Here is a 24,035-nt window from a genome sequence, read left to right on the forward strand (position 1 = left end):
AAACTTGGTATGCAGGCTAAACAGGTGATGTCATGGGTAATGGGGACTTTTTTGGGTTCTTTGAGTTTTATGCCAGTTTAGGAAAGAACAGAACCAGGATATTTCCATTTCTATACCCGAGAACTGATAAAGTTTGAAAGAACTCCCCAAACATAACTGTTTTAGCCTGAATTTAAGTATTTTCTATGTCTTGTGGGTTCAAATCCTACCTAAGCCCTTGACATACATGGGCTAGTGGCCAGGCTAGTGGTAGAACATTCAAGACTGATGCCTGAGAACTGGAGGGAGTGGTTAAGGGATACCTGAGTATTTCTCAACATTGAAACTACCTGGTTGGACATCCAACAGGGACCATTAGACCACAAACAAAGAGACAGAGTAGGAACATTCTAGAACAGTCTTTATGTTTTCATAGGGTGACTATGAGACCCTTGCCCCTCCCTGGATGCCGAACTGGCCAACAAGAGGCCCCAGGAACACAGAAGTACGGGAGCAGTTCTGTCCTCAGGCCTGGAGATTCTGTGGTCAGGAAATCACGTGAAGACGGTGCCCACTTCTCATTTGTAATACAGGCTAAAGTAGGCCACACGGTTCCGATGCTTCCTAAAGTCCTTGTCTGTGGAGAGCTGCAACAAAAGAAGATTGTCTGGCTCAGTATCCCAGCAGGAATCCTTTACTTCTGATCTTCCTGACTATGTGAGATAGAACTTCACATATTAACCCTGTGACTCAGGTAAAGCCCAACCCGAGAGTAATTGAGGTGTAATGATTCGTGATAACTGAAAACATACTCTGGTGTTCATCATGCTAGGAATTATTGGCTACTTGGAAATTTTTGAGTAGTTGGTCAGCATTTTGAAGATAAGGATTGTATGTTTAACTATATGTTATCCATAGGTCTTAACACATATATCCATATATTAGGCATTTAACAAATACTTATGGATTTAATAATAAATTCCACTAGGAAAAAAACCCATAAATCTAGAATTATTATAGCAAACCTGTACTAAGTATGTACTCTATGTACTGTATTAAATGGCTTTCCATATTATATGTTATTAATCTTTACCACAATACCAGATAAATTGGATTATTAAATTCATTTTAAAGATAAGAAAATTGATACATAGAAAAAGGCCTAAAGGTCACACAGAAAGGCAATGCTGGATTCCTATTTGAAGACAGGTAGTACTTTCCTGTTTTTGCTCTTTCTTAAAATGCTCTCAAATTCTCCAGTGGTCTAACACATGAGATATGTCAGAAACAACAATACATCAGGAGTTATAGATGTGGATTGCAGCTGCCCAGTCACCTAATCATTACTGTTTTCAGCATCTTCTTATGTTATATAGGATATTTTCCCATGTCTACCCTAAGGAATTTTCAAGAGCAGTTAATTCCTTATCTAAGGATCAAATAAAATATGATATTTGGCCAGTCATAATTATCTATAAAAAGCTAATGCAGACATATGACTCTCCTAAAAGATTCTAACATTGACATACGCACAAAATATAATAACTTTAGGGGACCATGATCTTGTTAAAGTTCCCTTACAGACTTCTGTTTAAGAACAAATGATAATATAGGATAGTACTGTACAGAATGGTATGCTAACGACCAATCTTATTACCTCAGCTTTTAGAGTTCTTTTCTCTAGACATGGAATCTGACACCAGTCTGGAGATCCAAATTTCATTGGCCAAACAACTTTTGGGGGTGACTTCTTCTCTGGATTGTATGTACCAGGGCTAGAAATAAACATGCAAATATCATGGTTGATGACTGAACATGAGTTCCACCTTTCTTGGGAAAAACAAGACTAAGTTTTCAATGTCAGGCAAGGTGAGTTTCATTACCCTGTTAGTGTATTTCTAATTAGGCTGCCAGTGTGAAAGAGAGCTTCAACAGCCAAGTAGGGTAAAGATAGAATCTAAAAGTATTTTGTGGTGATATTTTGTGTTTTAATAAATAAAGTTTGCCTGGAGATCAGAGGAAATAGCAAGCTATTTTAAGTAAACAAAGAAGTCAGGCAGTGGTAGCACATGCTCTTAATTCTATCACTTAGCAGGCGGGATCTCTGTGTGTTCAAGGCCACACTAGGGGACAGAGCCAAGCATGGTGACACATGCTTTTAATCCCATCCCCAACCATAGAGTTCTGGAGGGCTGTACAGACAGACATAAAGTGACAGCGCTGGCCAGGAACAGGAAGTGGTGTAGCTAGAGAGCAATTCAGATGGCAGAACAGCAAGGCAATAAAGGTGTGGGTAGATAAGAAGTAATTATCATCTGGAAGCTGCTGAGTTGGTAAGGTAAGGTTGGCTGGTGGCTTTCCCTATTTCCCTGATCTTTCTCTAAGGCTTTCACCCCTATATTTGGCTCTGTGTTTTTTTATTTAATAAGACCATTTAGATATTTAATCTACAGTATTTCTGTAATTTAGTGTCCTTAGCTGAAAGAGGATCCCAGGAAAGTGACTGATAAGGGACCCACCATGGTGATGGATTAGTACTACCCACAATTTGAACTTGGTGAAATATATGCAGAGAAACTTTCTGAAATCTAGGGACAAGCAAAGCAGAGTCAGTTACTTTGGTTCTTGACAACAATATTATTTTTGAATTGCCTGTGTTTGTAAAGCTATTATAGATTCTATTGTGAGGAATAGTTTTTAGAGTAGATACAGAATCAAGACTAACTTCCTTAACACAAGCTTGGAAAAGTTACCTTTATTCTCTGGTCTTTGGATTTCTCATCAGTTATGGAAAGATTTTTGACTATTTCCACTGCAGGTGCATATACTGAGTGGGTTCGTAGGCATCTAGACTAAACCCCATTGGCTTTCAAGGCCTAGATACTCTAACCTGCCCTTCTGTATTCACCTTTCCACCATTCTCACTGTAGTCCAGCCATGATCATGTCTTCCTTTTCTATCTGTTCCAATGTCTTCTCAACTTAAAGTACTTGCTTGCACTCGCTGTTCTTTCTGCCTGGGGTGCTCTGTCTCCACACAATAGATTAAAGCCACTTCACAGGACTGGCTTAATCTATTCATTCAGATCTCAGATCAAGTGGCACTTGCTGAGTGTTTTCCTTAATAATCTCAGAGAAGGTAGCCTTCAGCTTACAACTCTGTCACATCGTCACCCTGTTCTAATGTCTTCATAGGACAACAGCAGCTCCCCACATGCACGGTGTGCCCATGGTAGCCTTAGCTCACAGATACTGTCCCGAGGGAGCTGCCACTTGGTTCCCTTCACTCCTGGAAGTGTTACAGTTTGACTAATAAATCCTTATTACTGCTGGCATTTCCTTGAGTTATTAATTCTGATTTCTTTGGTTCTGACTTACTCTCCAAGAGACCAGGACCCCTGTTTGGTGGGTATACTGAATGATCTGTGGAAGATACAAATCCTCCTGACACGTTAGTAAATATCTATTGAATTAATAACTGGTTCTACAATGATACAGTACCAGAGACCAGGGAAGTTAGAGGTTAAGTCTTTACAGATTTAGCTGAAAGTTTTGAGGTAATTTCTGCTTTATGTGCTTCTTTCCTATGAAATGGACAGTAAACAGGAGACATACCCAGGATAAGAATTGCCCTGAGCTTCACCCCTAAATCGAGGCATCAAGGCATTAAATGGCGCAAAGCTTTGTTTGGATTTTTCATTCCAAGTACAAACTTTCTGGTACATTCCTGGATATGGTGTCACATCCTGTAATCACAAAAAGACTGGTGTGTTAGAGGCTGATAAAATGCCATCTATTTTATCACAAATTATTTAAGATAAAACAGGACAATCATTTAATACTGCTTATAAATCAGTGTGTCAAAGGTGTAGAAATAGGCCTATGTAGGCAAAACTCTAAATATGGATGTGGTTGAGCTATGTAAATATAATATATATACATGTATTATGGGTAAAGAATCAAAGCAAGTTGGTACAGTTTACCACTGGGATATTTTTATAGTTAGATTGACAGTCCTAGACTGTCCAGCAGGAAAGTAGAATCTTAGTCAGTCAGGGGCTGTAGCTCAGTGGAAGCATATTTGCCTGGTGTAGTCTAGGCTCAGAACTCATCAGAAAAAGGAGAAAGATAAAGATTTTGTTTCTGCTCACAATTAGACTTGAAATCCAGTCAGACACACACTCACACACAATGAAAAAGTTGGAATTTGTCCTTTAACTGACAAGATAGTGTGATATAAATAAATTTAGCGTCTATATTTTAACTTTAGGTTATTAAAGCTCTGTCTGAGGACTATTTCTTCAGTGAACTGTTTTCTCTCTCCCAGGGTTACTTCCTGCTTGCAGTGTTAATGCCTCAACTTTTTATGTTGCCACATGGACCGCTTTACAATCCCAGAACATTACCTTGCTGACTGGCTTAAACCTCACGGCTGTCCTGGCTCCAATAGCATAACCTTTTGTACTGGTCGGGGTATGAGACAGGCTGTATGCTAAACCATTCCACTTCCGGTGGAAGGAAGAGAGGGAAGGGCAGGGGGAGAAGAAAAATATCAGTAATACAATCATAAAGCAGCCTTCAAAGTGGAGTGAATTTAGAATGTTCCTATGTGAACTTCTTTGCAAGACATTATTATTTTTTCTTGTCTTGATTCTTTTATAGTTAAAACCATAGTGTTAAACAAACAACACGAGTGACTTTGCAAAGAAGTCTGGCTGGATAGAGGAAAACATTGACTTTCTGTGAATTCCAGTGACTTCCATCTTCAGAGCCCTGTAACAACTGAATTTGCGTTTATGGAAGAGGCAGCCCGAGGACTGAACTAAGCAGGAAGAAACTGACATCAGCTCAAAGGGATGCTGGAAGTAAAGATGGAGGAGGGATTGCATAAGGACACAGCTTGCGTTTGGTGGGGATGGAAAGGGGTGAACTATGGGCCTTCACACATTGGCTCTACAGCTGGTTGTGGACCAGGGCTCCTTCTCATGTTGGCACCCAGATAAAAAAGGCACGCATAGAGTAATTTTTCTGTCAGAACACTTGTGTATCCTTCCATAGGGTACTGAAGGGAGGTGAATACTCACATCTGCTGCCGTGTAACACCCGGGGCCTGTGTGGGGCGATCCCCTGACAGGGAGAAACGAGTTCCCCAACCAGGTTGGGGGGTGGTAGTGAGGAAAGAGTTTCCTCTTCTGACGTGTCCCAAAGGAGTAATCATCCACCTTCCCTAAAGATCAAGAGGAGAAACTCCAAGTGAACACGAGGGTGGAGGGAAGCATCGGGGCTGGTCCATAGGACGACCCAGCGGCCAACTCTTACGTAAACCTCGCTGTGTAACTCCACGGAGCGAGTGAGCGAGCTGTACTTTCTCCGTGTTCATCTCTCCAGGTCTTCTTACCCTTTTTCTGCTGTCTGTTCCGTAGTCCTCTGCTACTCTTCTCATCTACTTTGCTGAAGCACATCGTGCACTACTAAGGGTTCGCACTGTGTACTACGTTGCCAAGGGAACGGAGCGGCTGAGAGCCAGAGAGGTGGAGCATAAGGCCCTGAGTGCGCATGAGCAGCGGATTGGCCCGCGCGCATCCGTCACTTCACATCTAGGCTCTGAGGATATCTTAAATCATCCCCTGAACTGAGGGTGGAGCCTGCTAGACAACAAACGGAAGGGCTGAGTAGGTGAGAGGGTGGCAAACTTCTTCGGAAACATCCCCGAGGAATGCAGTGCTGTAAAGGTAGGGACGTGGGCTTAGGTCTGAACTACTGGCACCAGGGAAGCAGAAAAAACTCAGGAACTGTGCTGACAAGTGAGGAGGATGTGTAGTTGAACAATGTCAGAAGCAGAGGATGCGGGCAAGGTTGAGCTGACAGCTAGGACCCTATCAGGTCCATCTTAGGCACATTGTTAGAGAGAGAGGAGAGAGAGAGAGAGAGAGAGAGAGAGAGAGAGAGAGAGAGAGAGAGAGAGAGAGAGAGAGAGAGAGAGAGAGAGAGAGAGAGGAGAGAAGAGAGAGGAGAGAGAAACAAACACAGAGAGAGGAGAGGAACAGAGAGAGAGAGAGACAGAGGGAGAGAGGGAGAGACAGAGGCAAAGAGACAGAGGTGTGTGTGTGTGTGTGTGTGTGTGTGTGTGTGTGTACAGGGGTGAGGAGGTAGGAGAGTGTAGGGGTGGGTGTGGGTAACAGGCTTTCAAAGACTAGTGGTTCTCAGTGGAACAGTAAGAGTGCATTGGCACCGTAGAATTGCTTAATAATTTAAAAAATTCTTTAATTTCTAAGTCTCAGTGTCTTCATATCCCATTGATAAGGTTGCTGAGAATTTTTTAAAGAGATGGAACAAAACCATGTGGTGTCGGCTTCCTAGCGGTTGACAGTGTGAAAGGTTTGCATCACTGAAGATAAGAGCCAGCTGGTCTCTGAGTCCTCTACCATGAGGAAAAATGTCAGTGTTTGTCGTTCACCTTTAAACTTGGTCCTGGGCAGAAACAAGGACTTGTTTTCGCTGTGTTTTAGACCAGCTTTAGGAGCTGTCCAGGTATGGGAGGTAGCGAAGCACACTGCCGGTTGCCGGCCGCTCTTTGTCTCTTTAAAGGTGATCCTGCAGTACACGTGTGCTTTAGGCTAACACTTTTTTTTTTCAGAGATAACTTTACAGATTTATTTAGTTCTTAAAGATTCATTTATTTTACTTTCTTTTCTTTTTCTTTCTTTTGTGTGTGTGTGTGTGTGTGTGTGTGTGTGTGTGTGTGTGCTGGCACATCCAATTATATGCATGTGTGCCACTTGCAAGCAGGTGTCTGTGGAGGCTAGAAGAAGGTGTCAGATCTCCTGGAACTTGTGGGCCCTGGGAACCCAATTTGGGCTTTCTGCAAGAGCAGCAAATTGTTAGCCACTGAGCCATCTCTCCAGCCTAATTTTCCTTTTAAGTGAAAGTTGGCCCCTTAGTGCAGATCTTCATTCCCAGCTACTTAGGAAGCTGAGGCAGGAGGATCACAGGTTCCAGGCCTTCTCTAGCTGCAGACTAAGTTCAGTCTGGGTAACTGAGACCTGCTTCAAACTGAAAAAGGAAAAGAGGGCTGGTGATGTTGCTCAGAAGTGGAGAGATTGCCCAGAATGCAGGAAGCCCTAGCTTCATTTCCCAAAGCTACAAAATAAGTAAAATGATGCTATTTTGAAAATTTACAAAAGCACACTTAAAATGCTATATTTTTCAATTGACACATAATTTTGACTATTCATGTCTTCATATGCTGTTTCAGTATGTGCATACATTGTGTGATATTAAAATCAGGGAGAACATCAATCTCCCCAAACATTTGTCATCTCTGTGTTGTAAACCTTCAAATTCCTGTCTTCTGGCCGGGGAGAGCATTTTTTACCTAAACATTATTGGAGTGACGATCTTGGCCAGCCTGCCAGAATGCCTAAACATCCTGTAGTGCCCTGCCTGGTTACACAGTGAATTGTTCTGTGTGCTACATAATGTGCAACTGTCCATCTACAAACAACAGTTGGGAAAGAGCCAGGAGTGGTGGTGTATTCCTGAGGCCACCCTGAGTTATATGGGCTCCTGCTTCAAACAAAAACTTAAAAAACAGTCTGTCTGTCGATCTATTATCTAGCAATGTGTCTATCATTTATTTATGTATCATCTGTGCATGTAACTGTAATTATCATGTATGTATGTATGTATGTATGTATGTATGAATCTACCTACCTACCTACCTACCTACCTACCTATCTTTAAACAAGAACTAATGAAGAAAACCCAGAATATGGGAGGTTGTTATAAGGAGCTAAGATTAAAAAAATATTTTTGAGACTTTCATAAATTCAGACAATAAAATCATATCTCCCCCATTTCCCTTTCCAACTTCCCCCATAATCCCATTTCACCTCCTTCCCAACTCTGTAACTTTACATTTTTTTTGACAACTCATTAAGTCCAGTTAGTGCTGCCTGTGTGTGTATGGATTCGGGCCATTCATAGGAGCATGGGGAACTACTAGTTGTCATAAGGGAGCTAAACTTAAATAGACTAAAAATTGGGTCTCAAAGTCATAGTATATAATTTACTTCAAGAATTTTATAAAAATATGACTATGGTACTACTAATGATAAGGAAAATATAAATATATTGGTACTAATTTGATAATTTTCACTTCTATTATTGTTTTAGGAAGTATTAATATATTAAAAAATTTTGAGTATTTTTTTTTTTTGTTTTTTCAAGACAGAGTTTCTCTGTGTAGCCCTGGCTGTCCTGGAACTCTCCCTGTAGACCCAGGATGACCTTACACTTAGAGATCTGCCTGCCTCTGCCTCCTAGTGCTGGGATTAAAAGTGTGTGTCACCACACCTGGCTGACATTTTTATTCTTAAGACAACTAGTTTTAAAACAATATTTTGATTTTAATCCACACAAATAGTATATAGTTATAAGGTACACTATGACACTTCAATTCACTTATAGAACGTATAATGATCAAATCAACATTATTTGGGCAGCTTGCTTCTAAGATATTAAAAAAAATAAGAAAAAACTTAAAATTTAAATATGTAAGAAAATACTATTATTCTAGTTTATAACACAATGAAAAACATGAAAAGATAACTCAAAACAAAAAAAGCCCAATTTCTTTTATTTTCTTAAATTTCTATAATGTGACTACATTGCTAAATACTTTGATTTTAAAATAAAAAGAGAAATAAAATTAAATAAAATTAAATGTATAGCTCAGGCTTCAAAATTAGGTGGTTTATTTTAGAGTTCTGATCATGTACTAATTTGTAGGATTCCCTGTCTATAATAACTATTGTTTTTAATTCTTTTCCTATGAACAAATTATTTCCTGGCCAACTTATTATGTCAATTGATATTTTTAAAAAGCAACAAGTTATACTCATATATTAACAAAATGTAAGATGTCTTATGACATGAATATATATAACATATCCCTAAAGTATAAATAAATAATAATAAAATTAACAGAAAATTAATATGTAGATTATAAAGATCTTATTTCTTTGTTGAGTCTCTGATCTGGCCTTACATGCTTGACAGTAAAGTCAAAATTGAGGTCATACCCCCATCACAAATTTAGGGCAGTTATTCATGAAACAAACCCTCACAGCCGTTCATTATTGGCTTTGTTTATATGACAAAGTGTGATGTGGTAGAAAATTTTCTCAAAAGTTCTTGAGATAGCAAATCCATGAGAGCTTTTATCTATATCTGGGGGGTGGGGGGTGAATATATGTGTGGGGAGATATTTGTTATTTTCTTTTACCTGAGGAAAATCTGATAACACAGCACATTGTAGGTAAGTCTGCAAGATTTCAAGAACATAGTCAACACATAGGGAGGTTTTATGCTTTTCATGACTTAATACAAGGTGTCAGCCCAGATGAATTTTGAGAGAACAAGATGGACTGAATTCTTTTTGTATAAAAATTATGTTTTTCCAGGAGTCTTTCATCACAGCTTCATTACTTCATTGTTAATATTACTTTATTGACTCCGGGACTTTTAGCACTGACTTATCAAGTCCTTGAACACACTGTTTATAGGACACCTTTTAGCCATGTGGTGGTGGTGGTGGTGGTGGTGGTGGTGGTGGTGTTGGTGGTGGTGGTGGTGGTGCACACCTTTAATCCCAGCACTTGGGAGGCAGAACCAGGTGGATCTTTGTGAGTTCGAGGCCAGTCTGGTCTACAGAGCGAGATCCAGGAAAGGTGCAAAGCTACACAGAGAAACCCTGTCTCAAAAACAAAACAAAACAAACAAACAAAAAAAAAAAAACAAAAACAAACAAACAAAAAGATACCTTTTAAACCTTCAACCTGTGTTTTGGAAATATTAATATTTTCAACTTCTCATATTTTTGAGAATTCAATTTGCATCATTAGTGACATGAAACATATCTTGCAAAGTATGTTGAAAGTAGGCAGCTCATTAATACCCAGCACTGGCAGGCTAGTATAGGCAGACTGTCAACATCCAGCACTGGCAGGCTAGTTTCCTTCCTGATAGCTAACTTGTTGATAGTAACAGTACAGGGCAGAAGACAATGGAACACTGTCTTCTAGTGCCCAAAGTAGCAAGACTCGAAGGATGGCATTCAAATTCCATAGGAAGATCAACAAAAAGTGCATGGGTGGGTGGTAGTATCAGATGAAAGAAAGCCAGAGGCGTGGCAAAGATAGAGGTTATTTTTAGTCAACACAAAAGCCAGTGTTCCTAGAACCTGGGTCATTTCTGAATGTGTCTGCATCTATCTCACAACACAGCCTCAGAACATATTACGCAAAAGCTTGATGGAATAAAATACAAAGGAAACCACTCTATGTCCAGAATGGAAGACGTTAAAGCACCACTCCTAGTAACTGACAATATAAACAGACTAAAATCAGGGTGGTAAGATTTGGTTAACTCTGCTATCACCTTGGAGCTGGGAAGATGGCACAGTGCTTGCTGTGGAAGCGTGGGAACCTGAGGTCAGCACCCAGCACTCACATTTCAAAGAGGCGGAGTGACTGCACACATGATTGTAACCCCAGTGGTGTGGGGAGTGGAGGCAGGAGGCTCACTGGGACTTGCTGGTTACTAGCCTTGCTCCAAATTTAGCGAGAGCCCTGGTACAAAGTGAATGTGGAAAGTGAGACAGTGGGGAGCACAGTGTTCTCCGGCCTCCTGTGTGTGCTCTGCACATGGTGCCCCCAGCATGTGTACATACCATCCACCCACCACACCCACCCACACATATACACATACCAAAAATATTAGAAAAACTACAGCTATCAAACGACAGAATCGCCACACGAGAAACAGTACACTGATCTAATAACTGAAGAATGGCTGTAGGTGTGCTTTTAAGTCCTTGGACACATTTATTTAGACTTGTGTTTGTTTCAGAGATCTAACAAATGTCACACTAGTGAAATTTGAGTTCATGGAGAATCTGTTCCTTAACTACAGGGAAAATGAAATAGATCCACAAAAAGTCATTAACAGACAGTAAGGAAATTATTTTAACCAAATGATAAAGAAAATATGATACACATAAGGTAGCCAAACTAATGAGCAGTCAAAAAATTGCAGCATTAAATGTGTGTGTTAAAAATGAGAAGGCTATAAAATATGAATGTAAGAACTCATCTCAAGAAATCAGAGTACTTGTATTAAATTAAATCTGAAGGAAGGAAAACAAAGGCAACAAGAAAAGCTATGTATACCTATTTGTCAAAGAGAAAAACCAAATATGTAGTGAGAAAAATCTAAACAGATGTTGAGCCTGGATGGATAGCATGTGCCTATAGTTTCAGCTGCTTAGGAGGTTGAGGCAGGAGGATCATCAGAGTCCAGGAGTTTGAGGCCAGCCTTAGAAATATACTGTGACCTTTACCTAAAAAAAAAACTAGAAAACCAGCTCTTTAAGAACACAAAGAAAATTAATAAATCACTGATAATAGTGTTTAGGGTAAAACATGAGGGAAGGAAGAAACAACTGAGATAAAAAAAAAAAGGGCAGCATTGTTAGAGACTTTGCAAACACTGATAGTAAGTGGAAACCATAAAACTATATTCAAGTAAGTTTATTTATTTATTTTATTTATTTTTTTGGAGGTGAGGATCGAACCCAGGGCCTTGTGCTTGCTAGGCAAGTGCTCTACCACTGAGCTAAATCCCCAACACTCAATTAAGTTTAAAGAGTTAGGTGAAATCAGCAGTTTTTAGAAAAGTTGTAGTAGTTTTTAGGAAAGTTTTTAGATAAGTGTAATTTCAAAAGTATTATAAGTAGAATTCACAGTATATGGCTTTCACACATAGAAAATTATAAAAAATGGCTTTGCCAAAGAACTTACCAACTATTTAAGAAATATTTTGAGAGAGAGAGAGAGAGAAAGACACACACACACACACACACACACACACACACACACACAGAGAGAGAGAGAGAGAGAGAGAGAGAGAGAGAGAGAGAGGTGGAATGAACATGGGAGTGTGGAATTGTGGGAGTAGGGAAACAGGAGGATCTGGGAGATGTTAGGGGAGGGGAAAGAATATGCTTAAAATGTATTGTATGAAAAGAATTAATTAAAATTTGTATAGTTTTAAAAAAACAATGTGATGCAATGGATTCTGGAACAAATCTAGTGGGAACAAGGTCTAGCTTTTATAATTATCATAATAATGTAGCAATGTCGCTTTCTTAGTCTTGATAATGTACCCAATAAGGTACTGATAATGGAGGAAACTGGGTAAGGAATGTGTGAGAGCTCTTTGTATACTCTGTAAATTTTTGTAACTGAAATGAAATCTAGTTTAATCCTAAAAAAATAAAGATAAAGAAAAGGAAAAAATATATCAAAGAGGCACCATTACTCAGTTTATTCTATAAAACTTGCAAAATCTTAACGATAATATTTGCCATTACAAGAAAATCTTTATGAACATAAATGAAAAGAAAAAAATGAAACAAAGTTGAGTAAATCAAATGTAATCTGTCATTTCATGACCAAGTTGTATTTTGTCCCAGGAATGCAAGGTTTGCTGTAAAATTTAAAAGCAAAACCAATATAATTTCTTATATTAGCAAACTAAAATGTGATTATCTCAGTAGATAAAATATTAGCACAATACCTACTCATAATTTTAAACATAAAATCTCTTTGTAAATTAGGAGAAGCTTCCTTAATCTGATATTATTAATGACCAACATGTACAAAATACACTTCATGATGAAAATATGAAAAATTTCAACTGGAGATTGCAAACAAGGATGGCCACCTTTCCATATTACAAGCTATTGAAGAACAGATGAATGTGAGTTCATACTGATGAGATATATATATATATATATATGCATATATATATATATATATTACAGAAATAACGAGAAAGAAAATACTTGCAGAATGATGAAATATATAATCATTTGGCTGCCATTAAAGTGGACATTGGTAAAGCAATTGGGGATAGATACCGAGCAGGATGTTGGTGCAATATAAAAATGTTTTCTGTGACAACTTTTTTTTTTTAATATATCGACCTAGCTAGGCTATAGTTTCTGATTATTTCATTAAAATTTTAGAGTTTACTTGAAGAGATTTTGGAGATATGATTAAAGTCCCTCGTCAGTTGACTTCAAGTAAAGTTTATTCCTTGTAATCTGGATGGGCTTTTAAAGGTTCCACTAAGAGATAGGTTACAGTAAGAGAAGGAAAATTCCATCTGCCTCTGCATAGCATCAGCCTGTGGAGTGACTTGGCCTGCCTGTGTTTTGGACTTGCTTAGCCAGCTTCCCCAATCTGAAATGCACCCAGGTTAAGGACCTTCCTGCAGATATCTTTTAAAAGACCGTTAAGCATTTGAATGGCAAGGGAAGGCTGGAGAAATTATTGTGGATTGAAAGACATTGATGAAACATGACAGTGGAGTGCAGTGTAAGTTCCTGGAGAGGATCCTAGATGAGATAGGGTTGTGACAGCTGGAGGAACTCAACTGTGTGTGTGTGTGTGTGTGTGTGTGTGTGTGTGTGTGTGTGTGAATTCAAGGGTAGTACTGCATTGCTGCTGGTTTATAGACACAGTGTGAGAGAGTTGTCTGCTGAGAGTTTCACTGGAGGCTTTATGGAGGACTGGGCACCATGTCAGAAAAAGTATATTCAAAAGAAGACACACACACACAGACACACATACACACACGGATGAAAAGGTTGTTCTTTGTGCAACTCTTCTTTAGGTTTGAAATGGTTTCAAAATAGTAATTTGAACCAAGAGAAACCATTTAGAAAGTGAGAAAGTGAGCCAAGGTGTCAGAGACTGTAACAGCAGCAAAGCATTGAGGCCTGTGGCATTCAACACAAAACCACTAAAATGTGTGGCCACTGAATGCTTGAAACATGGCTACTCCAAGTTAGAGAAGCTGTGCTGGTCTACACTCGTTCGTGGTGACAAAATACCTACACAAAGGAATTTAAAAGGAAAACATGTTTGTTTTGGCTCACGGCTTCAAGGTTTTAGCTGTGGTTACTCAGCTTTGCTGTTTTGGGCCTGTGCTGAGGCAGGATGCCATGGCAGGCAGCGAAGGGAAAGCAGAGCTGTTCACTCAGTGGCAGCAAGAAAGTAGGGTCTGGGGTGCAGGGAACAGGGACAAGTCGTAGCCTTCAAGGACAGGTCCTCAATGACCTACTTCCTCCAACTAGACCCTACTTCTAAAGTTTCCAGAACTTGCCTATACTTCATCAAGCTGTGAAGTCATGGTTGTTGAAACACATCAGTGAGCCCAGAGTCCTCATGATCCAGTCAACTCTCAAAGTGAACACTGCTCATTGAGATCAAGTCTTCACATGAGCTTCCAGGGGATATTTTAAGTCCCAAATATAACTACAGTGAAACACACACTGTATTTTAAAAACACACTGAACAAGGTGTAAACTAGGTTTTGCATTGATTACACATTGAAATGATAGTATTTGGTGTTAGATCAAAACATGATTAAAATGAACTTCTTGTGTTTTATTCTTTTAATTTGGCTACTTGGAAACTTAAAATTATACACATGGCATATGTTGTATTTTTACGGGGCAATTCTGACCTAGAGTATATAAAGTAATGTTACAAAGTAGTAAGAAAAATCATTTCATTTAAAAGATGAACAAGACTTGGGTGTTAACTTCACAAAAGAACACCGAAATAATTGGCAAGTATATAAAAGTGCTTGTCTGAGAAATTATAAAGGCAGTTGGAAACTGGAATGAGATAGACACTGAGTGACCAAGAGCCTGAGGATGATAAGAACATGAAACAATAAAAACTCTAGCCTGAACTTCTGGTGGATGTGGTTGGTGGTTTGAATGAGATGCCCCCATAAGTCTTGGGCATTTGAATACTTGCTTCCCAGTTGGTAGCCATTTGGGGAGAATTAGAAGATGTGGCCCTGCTAGATAAAGTATGTCACTTGGAGAGGGCTTTGAGGATTCAAAGACTCGGGCTGTTTGCCTCTTGTTGGTAGTTTGAGATGTGAACTCTTAGCTGTGCTCCAGCAGCCTGCTCTTTCCACTCCACTATCATAGACTGTAATCTTCTGGAACCAAAAGCTTGCTCTTCTATGAATTGCCTTGGCCATGCAGTTTTATCACACTAAGAGAAAAGTAATCAACACAGCGGAAATGTAAATCAGTCATTGCATTCACTCTGGATAACTGTGGTGACCTTTATAAGACTGACCATAGACAGCTCTGTGGCCCCTTAATTTTTCCCCCTTAGCACTTACTTGGCAGTAATGCATGCAATTGTGTACTGAAAGACATGTGCCAAAAAGTTAAGAGCAACATTGGCTGTAATAGTACTAAACTAGAAACAAAAATATCCATTACTAACGAAATTGAAAAACTAAATCATGGAATAGTAATATAAAGGACAGCAATGGAGATGAAATGTAAACAGATGATAAGATCCTAGGGCTGGGAAGATGGCCCAGGTAGTAAAGTGCTTGCTGTACAAACTTGAGGCCCTGAGTTCAATGCCCAGGACACACATAAAAAAGCATATTGGTACATTTCTGTAACTCTGGCACTGGGGAGGTGAAGACAGGATTATTCTTGGGGCCCGATGGCTGGCCAGCATGGGAGTCCTAGGCCAAATGAGAGTCTCAGTCTCAACAAGACAAGGTGGTTATCACCTGAAGGATGACACACGAGGTATTATAATGAAATAATCAGAGACTATAGCCTAGCTAGGTTGATATATATATATATATATATATATATATATATATGTTTTATACAGAAAACATTCCTATATTGCACCAACATCCTGCTCCTCAGGGAACTCATGGGCTTTGATATCTATCCCCAATTGCCTTACCAATGTCCACTCTGATGGCAGCCAAATGATTATATATTTCATCATTCTGCAAATATTCACCTACTTATTCTGCAAATATTCACCTATGTATGTGTGTATGAACACACACACACACACACACACACACACACACACACACACACACACAGACAAAAATAATGAAAAAAAAGCCCGGGAGTCACTCATCCTCAGGGACAACTTCTCTTTGTAGCAGACTGAAGCCATTACAGGAAAACCGTAGCCAATCAATATATGGAGTTGTGGAGTCCAGTCTCAATGGCTACATCTACAAAACACTCCTGCCCCTAAGGCTCAGGGAACACTGTGGAAGAGGAGGGCAGAAAGATTGTAAGAGCTAGAGGATCAGGGAACTTTCTGTAAGATTGTTTCTCCTAGTCGTGCCAGAAACTGCACCCATAAAGTCTGAACACAATTGCTGAAACACGAGCTGAAGAAGGACAACACAATAAACATGCTGAAGTGGACAGGCAAAGCCCAGGAGGCCTCACCCTACACAAAAAGCTACAGGCACCTAAGGAATGCTGAGAGTGGGAGAAAAGTTTCCTCCGAAGAAGAGCACACACGTTTGTTATTCAATGCCCAAACTTCAGGCCTGAGAACATATATGCAATAACATTACACAGACTGAGCAGGTTATAATTAGGAATATATGCATATATACATCTATTAATATATAAATTTAACAACAATTAATGCAAAAAGAGGCCATAAATTTCAGAGTGAGGAGGAGTATGCAGGAATGTTTGAAGGGAGGAAAGGGAAGGAGAAAATGATGTAATTATATCATCATCTCAACAATAAAAGAAATTAAACAAAAGAGGCTGGAGAGATGGCTCAGTGGGTAGGAATGCTTGCTGTTCAAGAACGAGGGCCTGAATTTGGATCCCCATGGCTTCTATAAAAAGCCAGGCGCGGTGCTCATACCTTTAATCCCAGCACTGGAGAGAAGAGGATCGCAGGGGCTTGTTGGTCTCTGGCCTAGCTGAAAAATGTCGAGATCTGGGGTGGCTGAGGGGGCTTCTCTCAAGGGAATAAGGTGGAGACTGATAGAGGAGGACCCCTGATGTGTTCTTGTGGCCTCAAATGCGTATCACCCCCACATGCCCATGTGCACATCCACCTCATTTGTACGTAACACAAAACAAAATGAAAATCTTGCAAGGCAATAATAGAGTCTCACTGTGTTGAATGCAGGAACTCAGATGAACATTCACAAGATACATAAGTCAGTTAGTAGGAAATTTCAAAATAAGTAAACCTAATCTGTGAGTTAGGAGTCAGGACAGCTAGACTGGCAGAGCAGGCTGAGAGGCCATATGGAGGAGGTTGTGGAGTGATGGTGAATTTCTGTCTTGGTGTACTGATCACACCAGTGAGCTCACCAATCACTTCATGTTTGATTTAGACCCCTTTCAGTATATATTATACACCAATAAAATAATTTATGCCAGTATCTCTGAGCCAGATGTTCTGGTACCACCTGTGACCCAAGCAGTCTGGAAGTGGAAGCCAGAGAATACTGAGTTTGTGAGGGTTCTGAGCTACATAATGAGACTTTGTTTCAAAGAACGCGTGGAAAACCTAGTAAATGAAACAACACCGTTCACTCACTGAAATTCACTCATGGCCTATCCCATCCCTCTTTTTAGACATAAAGGGATTTTATCTACAAGTAACCCATGTTCAGGTAGTTATTTGCCTTTTCCTGTTACTGGAAGCTAGTAAGATAGTATTATCTTCCTCCCTTCATTCCTTTGTTTGTTCATTGGTTCCTTTCTTTTTTGGAGACAAGGTCTCTTTATGTATCCCCGGCTGTCCAGGAACTTGTTATATATACCAGGCTGGCCTCAGATTCAGAGATCTGTCTGTCTGTGCCTCCTGAGTGCTAGAATTAAAGGTGTGCACTAACATACCTGGTGGTAATTTTCTTAACACTTTTTTTTCTTTTGTTTTGTTTGATGTCCAATTGTAAATCCTCTCTAATGCTCATATGAGATAAAATTTGATTTTCTTCCTTCTTCTTCTTCTTCTTCTTCTTCTTCTTCTTCTTCTTCTTCTTCTTCTTCTTCTTCTTCTTCTTCTTCTTCTTCTTCTTCTTCTTCTTTTCCAAGACAGGGTTTCCCTGTGTAGCTTTGTGCCTTTCCTGGACTCACTTGGTAGCCCAGGCTGGCCTTGAACTCACAGAGATCCCCCTGGCTCTGCCTCCTGAGTGCTGGGATTAAAGGCATGCGCCACCACTGCCCGGCATGATCTTCTTAATCCTAATTTTATTCATTGTAAAATACATGGTGCAAGAATTCAACCTCACTGTCTTCTAAAGTAGTTATGGCTGAGCATCTCTTTGCTGGTATACATGACCTATTACCAGAATTCAGTTTTCTTTTTAAAACTAAAATTAGGGCATTATATGTGAGCTTATGAAATTGTGTAATGTGTTACTGATTAATTTAACAATAGAACAAGGAAGTGAATATCATGAAATGATTTGTCACCCAAAGTAGGCCTTAGATCTGAACAAGGTTGGGGACCTTTGATCTGGGGAGTAAAAATACTGCTTCAGGTGTCCAGAGAAAGTGGACAGAGGAGAAGAAACAGACTTCCTAAGTCCTCCCTTTTAGACTTTCTTAAGTTTCAGACTTTGCCATTTAGTAGTAACAAGTGAACTACTTGGGCTCTGAAGTCTCTGGGACTGGTGTGCATTAAGTACTGGCTTGTGTTTCCTAGCTTCATGATCTTGTGGGAGCTACTGAAACTATGAGGCCCTATGGAGTATGGGGCTGCCAGCAGATTGTAGGAGTCTCCACAGGGGCAGATCATGCAGAGCAAGTATAAACTTGTTAACGCACAGCTGGGGACTCATTTCTAGTCTACCACTCTGTGTTCATGGAACCAGCTGGCCCCAGGGGTACTTCTGTTCTGATTTTTATGCTTGGGGAATTCTCTTTGCCAAGGCTTTTGGCATAGTGGGCAGAGGCTTCTCCTTCCCACCCAGGACTAGGTTCCTCCTGCCATCCTCATGTGATCTCTATTCTGTCTTTTCAAAATTTATCTTCTACTACAAAGGGATTTATTATATATAATATATTAATATAATATAATTATATAATACTATACAATCATATATATATATATATATATATATATATATATATATATTAGAGTCTGAGAGTGTCATTACCTTGATAAAAGTTCCAAAAGATTGGATGGTTGCTCTGTTGTGTGACTTCATTGTCTTTGGTCTTGTCAGGCATGTCTTCTGTCTTAGGGTTTTCAGGTGTCTCGAGAGATTTGGGCCATGACTGTAGTGCATGGGAACTTTCAGGAAGCTTGGGCTCACTTGTTTGCATGAGACACTACTCTCTTGATGGTTTTATGCAAGAAAATGAGGTGTGCTCTCAAGACTGGCTGCTAAGCAACAGCTCTGCTCTAGAAGTTCCCCTTTGTGACATTGCTTTCTGCAAATCAGCATTGTGGCATAAAGGCTGCTGGAAAGCCTGATTTGAGTAGTAACTCTACCAATGATCAACAACAGGATCCTGGGCTCACTCCCTTCAGCTCTGGTATAAGTTAACTCGCCTTGTTCATTTCTACCAAGAGGAGCTTGTCCTCACCATAACTGTGCCTGAGGAACTTCCCAGATGAGAAAATTGTTGGCTGCCTTTGGCTTTGGCTAAGATCGTCCCACAAGAATCATTGTCTGAGACTGGACAAACCAAAGTATTGTCATTCACTGGGTACTTTTGAACAAATTTTCACCTTGTTCATTTCCTTCTTTTATTTATTGTTCAACACAACCACTCTGCCTTTCACACTTAGGATGGCATCTGGCGTGTAGTAGAAAGCGCTTGGAGTTTGTGGTGACTGGTTATTCCCCAGGGGGAGGACTGTCTGTCAGTTGTCAGTGTTGTCATCTCTCATGAGATCTCCGTGTTTGGTGTCAGGGGATGGAGTAAAACAGTAGAGAAGGGCCCGAGCTGTGGTTGCCTGGCTCTGGCTCTGGCTTTGCAAGGAACCAAACTTCTCCAGGCCTCCTCTCCCAGGAAGTAGTAGTATCTGTCTTAGGAGGTTTGTGTGAGGACTAAGTAAGAAAATGTATGTTCAATACTTAGAGTTTGAGCTGGATGTAGTGGCATCTGCTTGTAGTCACAACTACCCCAGAGGTTTAGGCAGGAGGATCACTGAGCCCAGGATATTGAGACTGGTCTGGGTTATACAGGGAGACCTATTCTAAAAGGCAAGAGACAAAACCAAAATAATTTGATACATAAAGTGAGTCTAAAGTGGGTTCTGGAGAAAAACAGCCATTATATTTTTATTACATGAGAACATTTTTTAATTGTAAGAAAAACACACTTGAGTGCTTTAAGGAACAAACAGAGTGTATAGTTAAAAGGGAGTCTTATAGACTCTAAAAGCACAAATGCATTTGGCTTCTTAAAGGAGCTAGAATTAGGAGCTGTGAAGCTGTTGGTAAGTGCTCTCACTAGATCCTACATTCTAGCTTTTGCATTTAGAGTAACTTTCTCTTCTCAGTCCTCTACAGCTCCTGAGCTTACATCCTGCCACTCTTTAGTGACAGACAGACCAACAGTTCTTGTTTTCAGTTGTGAATTCCAGGAAGTGATAATCTAATCTGCTCCACTGAGTCTAATGACCAGCTAATCAGACAACCATGTGACAGCAGCTGGCAGCTACCACTATGGTTTTAAGTACAGTATATATATATTTTAAGATCCTGCTAGCTCATATTCTGAGCAGATACCCCATGATGTATCCACTGCCCCTCCATGATGAGTCTACTGCACAGTTATCAATCCTGGAAACACTGGAGCAGCCCTGGACCTTCAGCAGAAGTAGGATGATGTTCTGAGCTTCCAATCTTGGACAAGACTGGCTGTGCTGCTTATGCTAGTGACTCCAGGAGTCACTGCGGCTCCTTCCTGAAAGTGGTCAGGATGCTACAGACCGTCCTCATCTTGTCCTGTGCACCAACAGTTTAACTGTCTCCTCCTCACCGTCTCAGCCAGCATGCAGAGGTACACAGGCAGACAGAAGACTATAGGGTGGTGGCTCCACTACATTCTCACACAGTCTTTCCACCTTTCACCTGAAGCAGCTGGTATTTCCACATTGAGCAAAGGCGTCCACCCAATCACAAGAAAACCCTAGGGAACTCATGTTTTGACTGTTGATTTTGTTTTGGTACTTTAGGTAGATTCAAGCTGACCTTTGTAAGGCGCAAAGAAGACTTCAGCACACTGGGAAAAGCTGAGAGGGACAAGTTCATGACTAGTTTTTTCATAACAGGTTATTTGAGTAGAAAGTCCATTTGGAAATTGTGCTGGGATGAGATTCCATTTGGGATGTGCCAGAAGGCATTTTGATTATTCTCTTGGCACAGGTGACACAGAATCTACTGCCTCAGAGCCTCTCTTCCAGCTCCCACTTTCACTTTCTAGAGGATCATTTCCTTGCTGAAGATCTGAAACAGAGGCCATGCAACCTGAGAAACACAGCACAAAGTGATGAGCAGGGACCCTCATGAGAAGGCAGGGTTCCACTGGAGGTGAAGAGAAGCATGGACATGGTGACCTTGAGCAGGGATTAGATCAGAGGATAATTCTATGCACAGGTTTTAAGAAGTTATATCAACCCAAGTCCTCATACATTTTCCTGTTTTCCTATCTTCCCTCAAAGCCATCTGGACTTGGAATGAATGCTGTGGAATAATCTTGTGCACTGTGAATGTGTATTATTCTCAGTGTTTAATAAAAACCTGACAGGCTGGTAGCTGGGCAGTAAGTTAGGCAGGAAAGCCAAACTGAGAATGATGGGAAGAAGGAGGGCAGAGTCAGAGAGATGCCAGCCAACTTCCTAGGAAGCAAGACATGTTAGAAGCCAGGTAAAGCCATGAGGCAAGTGGCAATACATAGATGAATAGAAATGAGTTTATTTAAATATAAGAGTTAGCTAGTAACAAGTCTGAGCTATTGGCTGAGCATTTGTAAATAATATAAGCCTCTGTGTGTTTATTTGGGACTGGGTGGTCAGGACAGGAAAACTTTGTTTACAAATGAAACAAGTATTTTTTCTTCATTTAACTCATTAAAACATACTTGCTGATGTACCTACTATGTAAAGTAAAATGTTTTTAAGATCCAGGTAAAAATATGCTCCAATATAAAAAATAATCTGCATAGAAACATGACAGTACTATTGAACCTTCCTGCTAAATCTCCCCAGAGAGGGGTAAGTGAGACATTGAAGAACAGCCCCATAGAGACATAGATGCTTATAGTGATGGTCAGCACAATTTCTGTAGATTATTGCACACCCCAAAGACTTAGCAGACCTGGACCCTGCTTCTAGGTATTCTTGGTTTGCCCAAAAGGCATACCATCCCTAGCATGGAAGCTGAGGGTTTGTAAAAGCTCAGTGACTCTTACTTGGGCAAGAGCAGTGGGATGAAGTGGGAAGAGTCTCCATGGGCAATGGATATAGGCATGTCAAGGCTTTCCTCGAGCTGGTGGAGGGATATTTGCATACTCTTGGCATTACATACTTGTACTGTACACTCTGAGAGCATTCTTCAGGGCAGAGGTCAGAGGGAACTGTCCCTGATTGCAGAAAGCACCAGTGAAGTCATCCATGTCAAGGGTCCATAGCATGGCACCTCCCAGGTTGTTCTGTGTAAGCCATTTGGCCTGTTGAAGGACAGAGGATAACAATAGTTGTTTGATTTCTTGAAGTTCAGGGTTGGGGACTCAGAACGTCCATAGGACTGACTTTACCTTGATATGAAAGCTTTTAACATTATCATAGCCAACCCATTTGTTGCCCTGATAAGCATAGGGTACTTCCTGAGCAGCATCCCAGGCCTCAGTGGCTCCATCATTAAGGAAGGTGCAAATCTTTAAAAGTCAAGAGACAAAAATCTTTTAAATATTATGTCATGCAAGAGAAAAAGGTAGACTTCATTTTTCCTTCCTTTAGTATATGTGTCTAGTGGGGTTTTCCTTAGTTTTCTAGTGGATTTTATTTGGAGTTAAGAAGTTTGAGATATTTTTCTTTTTGTGGTTCTGGGGATGAAAGTCATGGCATTGCTCATGCTACACAAGTGCTCTGCAGCTGAGCCTCATCCACAGCCCAGTTGTTTTATTACTCATTTGTTTTTCTGTTTTTGGTATAGAGTCTCAGTCTATAGCAGACTTCAAACTGTTGACTCCTTTACCTCTGCATTCTGAAAGCTTATATATATATAAAATCACCATACTGGACAGAAATATTCATGATGTATCATTGTACACTATGATACATTTTTAAAAAAAGTGTATGGTACTAGAGATTGAACCCAAGACCATACTAATTAAGGTATGAGCTAGACCACTGAGTAACACCCTCAACTCATGCTATTTTTAAAATGCTCAGTTACTCTCCATATTTTAGGGTTGGATTTTTAGAACTGTAGTAATATGGGACATATATTCATTTACTCCTTTATCCATATAAACAGACTTTAGAATGTTGTCTGTTGCATGAAGGGATATTATATATTGTTACCTACTCCTCATTTTATTAAATATCGACTATAAATACAAAACTTTCAAGCATTTAGAATGATACTCTGCTTAGAGCTTAGAGCAGACACTGGACAGAATGAACATTCAAATTCAGTAGATTTCTATCCCTCAACTCCTGGGCAACAGCACAGCTTTGGGCCTGATATTCACAGAGCACTGAACAGACAATATACTGACCTCATAATAGGCCCAGATGCCAGACTCCTCTGTATAGGGCCCTAGCACACCTGCACTAGCAGTAGGGGTGCCAATTCCAGTGTTGGAGGGGTCACTCAGAGTGAAGGTTTGTCCATATGCTGGGAATCCCACAATGAGCTTCTCAGGAGCGGCTCCATTTTCAGTCCAGTAGGTCATGATGTAATCCTGTAGTGGCAGCATATTAGCTATAGGCCTTCGGTAGCTGGTGTCCTGTGCTGGGGTATGTTAGTTCCCTGTTCTAACTGCTCAAATTATATGTTGATTATTTATTAGTTTTCTTTCCAAAATACTTCAGGGAAGTTGTAGTTAATGAGGTATAAAATACTGCATAGTCAAAATTTGATTCATTAAATTTTGTGATGAACCTTTCACAATTTGGACCATTTCTAGTC

At 40.1% G+C, this 24,035-nt stretch overlaps 2 protein-coding genes across 5 annotated transcripts in view; both read right to left on the reverse strand.

Annotated features, from left to right (window-relative positions):
• Positions 1-382: 382 nt before the first annotated feature.
• Positions 383-19,255, reverse strand: Pifo (primary cilia formation). Of its 3 annotated transcripts, none has more exons than XM_028889947.2 (6): positions 19,044-19,255; positions 5,063-5,205; positions 4,385-4,483; positions 3,594-3,724; positions 1,637-1,754; positions 383-626 (listed from the first exon to the last, which is right to left on the reverse strand). In XM_028889947.2, the coding sequence occupies exons 1-6, from the start codon at positions 19,210-19,212 to the stop codon at positions 558-560; spliced, it is 729 nt and encodes a 242-aa protein (XP_028745780.1). In that variant the 5' UTR covers positions 19,213-19,255; the 3' UTR covers positions 383-557. The 3 variants fall into 3 exon arrangements, with proteins under 3 accessions (XP_028745780.1, XP_028745782.1, XP_028745781.1); XM_028889949.2 differs by lacking the exon at positions 19,044-19,255 and adding an exon at positions 5,377-5,802; XM_028889948.2 differs by lacking the exon at positions 19,044-19,255 and adding an exon at positions 5,298-5,484.
• Positions 19,256-20,150: 895 nt separating this feature from the next.
• LOC114707259 (chitinase-like protein 3) overlaps positions 20,151-24,035 on the reverse strand; it is a 35,132-nt gene continuing 31,247 nt past the window's right edge. For both annotated transcript variants that reach the window (XM_037206975.1, XM_028889942.2), the window contains 4 exons: positions 23,623-23,808; positions 22,657-22,776; positions 22,428-22,569; positions 20,151-21,368 (listed from right to left, as the gene is read on the reverse strand). In XM_037206975.1, coding sequence (XP_037062870.1) covers positions 21,250-21,368; positions 22,428-22,569; positions 22,657-22,776; positions 23,623-23,808 — 567 coding nt within the window. In that variant the 3' untranslated portion in view covers positions 20,151-21,249. The remainder of the gene's footprint in view (positions 21,369-22,427; positions 22,570-22,656; positions 22,777-23,622; positions 23,809-24,035) is intronic.

The sequence above is a fragment of the Peromyscus leucopus genome, chromosome 6 (assembly GCF_004664715.2).
Source record: "Peromyscus leucopus breed LL Stock chromosome 6, UCI_PerLeu_2.1, whole genome shotgun sequence".
NCBI classification, from domain to species: domain Eukaryota; kingdom Metazoa; phylum Chordata; class Mammalia; order Rodentia; family Cricetidae; genus Peromyscus; species Peromyscus leucopus.

Excerpts from the sequence above, each read along its gene's own strand:
- Pifo (XM_028889947.2), bottom strand. The coding sequence starts at position 19,212 with ATGCAAACAAGTGAGCCCAAGCTTCCTGAAAGTTCCCATGCACTACAG. Across the intron at positions 5,206-19,043 it reads CTTTTGGAACTTTTATCAAG|GGAAGGTGGATGATTACTCC; the intron begins GTAATGACACTC and ends CTTGATCTTTAG. Across the intron at positions 4,484-5,062 it reads GGTGTTACACGGCAGCAGAT|TGGAATGGTTTAGCATACAG; the intron begins GTGAGTATTCAC and ends TTCCACCGGAAG.